At 31.0% G+C, this 2,540-nt stretch overlaps 1 protein-coding gene across 1 annotated transcript; it reads left to right on the plus strand.

Moving 5' to 3' along the window:
- The first annotated feature begins 1,002 nt into the window (after window positions 1-1,002).
- On the plus strand, window positions 1,003-1,746 carry LOC106877590 (caspase-1). The gene has a single exon (XM_014926530.1). It carries the CDS (start codon window positions 1,003-1,005, stop codon window positions 1,744-1,746), a length of 744 nt encoding a protein of 247 aa, XP_014782016.1.
- The last annotated feature ends 794 nt before the right edge of the window (window positions 1,747-2,540 follow it).

The following is a 2,540-nucleotide window of genomic DNA, read 5'->3' on the forward strand; positions in this document are numbered from 1 at the left end:
ATAAATATATAGTTTTAGGGAAAAAGAACCAAGTTTCATGAACTCATCGATGAAAATCCACTATCACATATAGAAAAATTAATAATTAAAAGCACAATAAATGAGTATAATATAATACAAAGTAAATATCATAAGATAAAGATAATAAAATGACTACACGTGTTTCATAACTAATTTTCAAATACAAAGGAAATTTAAATCGATTAGAATCAATTAAAATTATCGAAAATAAATTCTATTCAAAAATACAGTTAATCGTCAGGTCTTAAATAGAACTGAAGTACGGAAAAATATGGATAAGTTCTATTTTTACTTTGCTAAATGATTTTCTACTATTTGAAAATAATATGTATTCTTGTTTTTTTATATTATTCATTTGGTTTTTTTTGAAACCAAGTTTCATGAACTCATCGATGAAAATCCACTATCACATATAGAAAAATTAATAATTAAAAGCACAATAAATGAGTATAATATAATACTTGCACACACACACACACACACACACACACACATGCTCAAACACACGCACACACATACATACACACACATACATACACACACACGTACACTTGTATCACACATTCGTACGTGCATATATGTATGTGTATATGAAATATAATTGGTTTACATGTGTGTGTGTGTGTGTGTGTGTGTGTGTGTGCGTGTGTGTGTGTGTGTGTGTGTGTGTGTTTGTGTGTGTGCGTACGCGTGCGAGCGCGACTGCGATCCGGAATACAATGGCTGTAAACAAATCACCTCATTGCTCAAAGAACTGAAGTTTGAACCGAGGAACTAAGATATTTAAGGTGCGGCATTCCTTAAATGAATATGGATCTTCTTACGGTTAGAATTTCTGATGCATGTGCATATTTTGAGTTGGAAGCCAGGATTTGGATTTCGTTAACGCATGCGTATTGATTGATAGCAATTTGAGAGGACAGAAATAATATATAATACACGGAACTACATTCAGCTCATCACATTATTACATTGACTACTATGGCCGCTGGAAGTGCAAACGTTGGGACAGGCGTTCAGTCATCAACTGGCGATGATCTCAATAAATATTTCGCTGAATATGATATGAAAGATAAAACACGTGTTGCTTATATAGTCGACTCTGAGTGTTTATCAAACGATGCAATAGATTTTGGAAGGGCATTAAAACGTATTGGATTTAAATATGTCACTATTTCTAACATTTATGAAATGATGTGCAAAGATTGGAAAAAGTTTAACGAAGATAAACGTTATGGTAATATTGGTTGCTTTGTTTTTGTAATTATAAACTATGATCTTAAAAACGATGGATTTGACGAAGTTGCACTAATTTCTAATCTGACAGCCGATAAGGGTCCATCTTTAGCAGGAGTACCTAAATTAATTTTTATTGAACCAAGTCGTGTAGATAGAGGACGCCACAAAACTGATGGACCTGAACCCGAACCTACGCAACGTAAAATCCCAATTACGGCAGATCTGTTGGTTTTTCGTTCGTGGTGGAATGAATTTCTGCCAATCAGCGGCGGACATGGAGATTCGCCGTTTATGAAAACATTAAGCAACGTTTTCATTAAGTATGGCACTGAATATGAAATCATGAAACTATTAACAGCTGTCTCAAACTATATTGCCTCTTGTAAATTCCAAAGTTCGGATAATTCGGAAAACAATGGTTGTAAACAAATAACTCGGATCATGTCGACATTGCTCAAAAAACTAAAGTTTGAACCGAGGAACTGAAATATTTCAAATGTGGATCCTTAAATAGAAATGCAGCTTCTTACGGTGAGAATTTCTGATGCATCTACATATTATATGAAAAGAATATATTTTAGATATTCATACATCTAAAAATTCAAAGGGTGTATATTTTAAGAACTCATACATCTACAAATAAATACACTATTTCACGTGTAATACCTACAACAGAAATTGATAAATAAATAAATGTAATATTTTTAACTAAATAATTACTAATACGATTGCAAACTTGATTTTAGTTTAATTAATATCCTCTTACATTTTAAGATGCTTAACTAAAACTATTTCCTAAGAACGCCAGCGCTTTATTGGTACATTCTAAATTACAAACTAATTCTTCCCTCAGAAAATTGAACTAACATTCTTTTATATACAACTAAATATGAACAATATTAATATGTAGGCTATTTTATCCATGTGCTTTCATATATCGCTTGATTTGTAAAAGTTTATCTGCGAAAGAGAAATTATTTTTCTTGCTTTTCTTATTGCATTATACTATCTCAGCACCATTGCGTAATGTTTTTTTTTTCCAATGATTCTGCTATTTTTTTTACTCTGGTGGTTAATCTCACAATAAAATTTGTCTTTTATTAACATATAGTCTCTGAATTACCAACAACATAATAAAGTCTATCAGTTTTTACGTTGTTTCTTAATTTATTAAAATATATAAAGTGTGAATGAATGCTTAATTTATAAATGAATAAAGTTCTTTTCAAAAATTTCTTAAGTATTCCGATGTTTTCATTATTGAAGTTTACGATTTTGCA

This window comes from Octopus bimaculoides, chromosome 28 (assembly GCF_001194135.2).
Source record: "Octopus bimaculoides isolate UCB-OBI-ISO-001 chromosome 28, ASM119413v2, whole genome shotgun sequence".
NCBI lineage: Eukaryota > Metazoa > Mollusca > Cephalopoda > Octopoda > Octopodidae > Octopus > Octopus bimaculoides.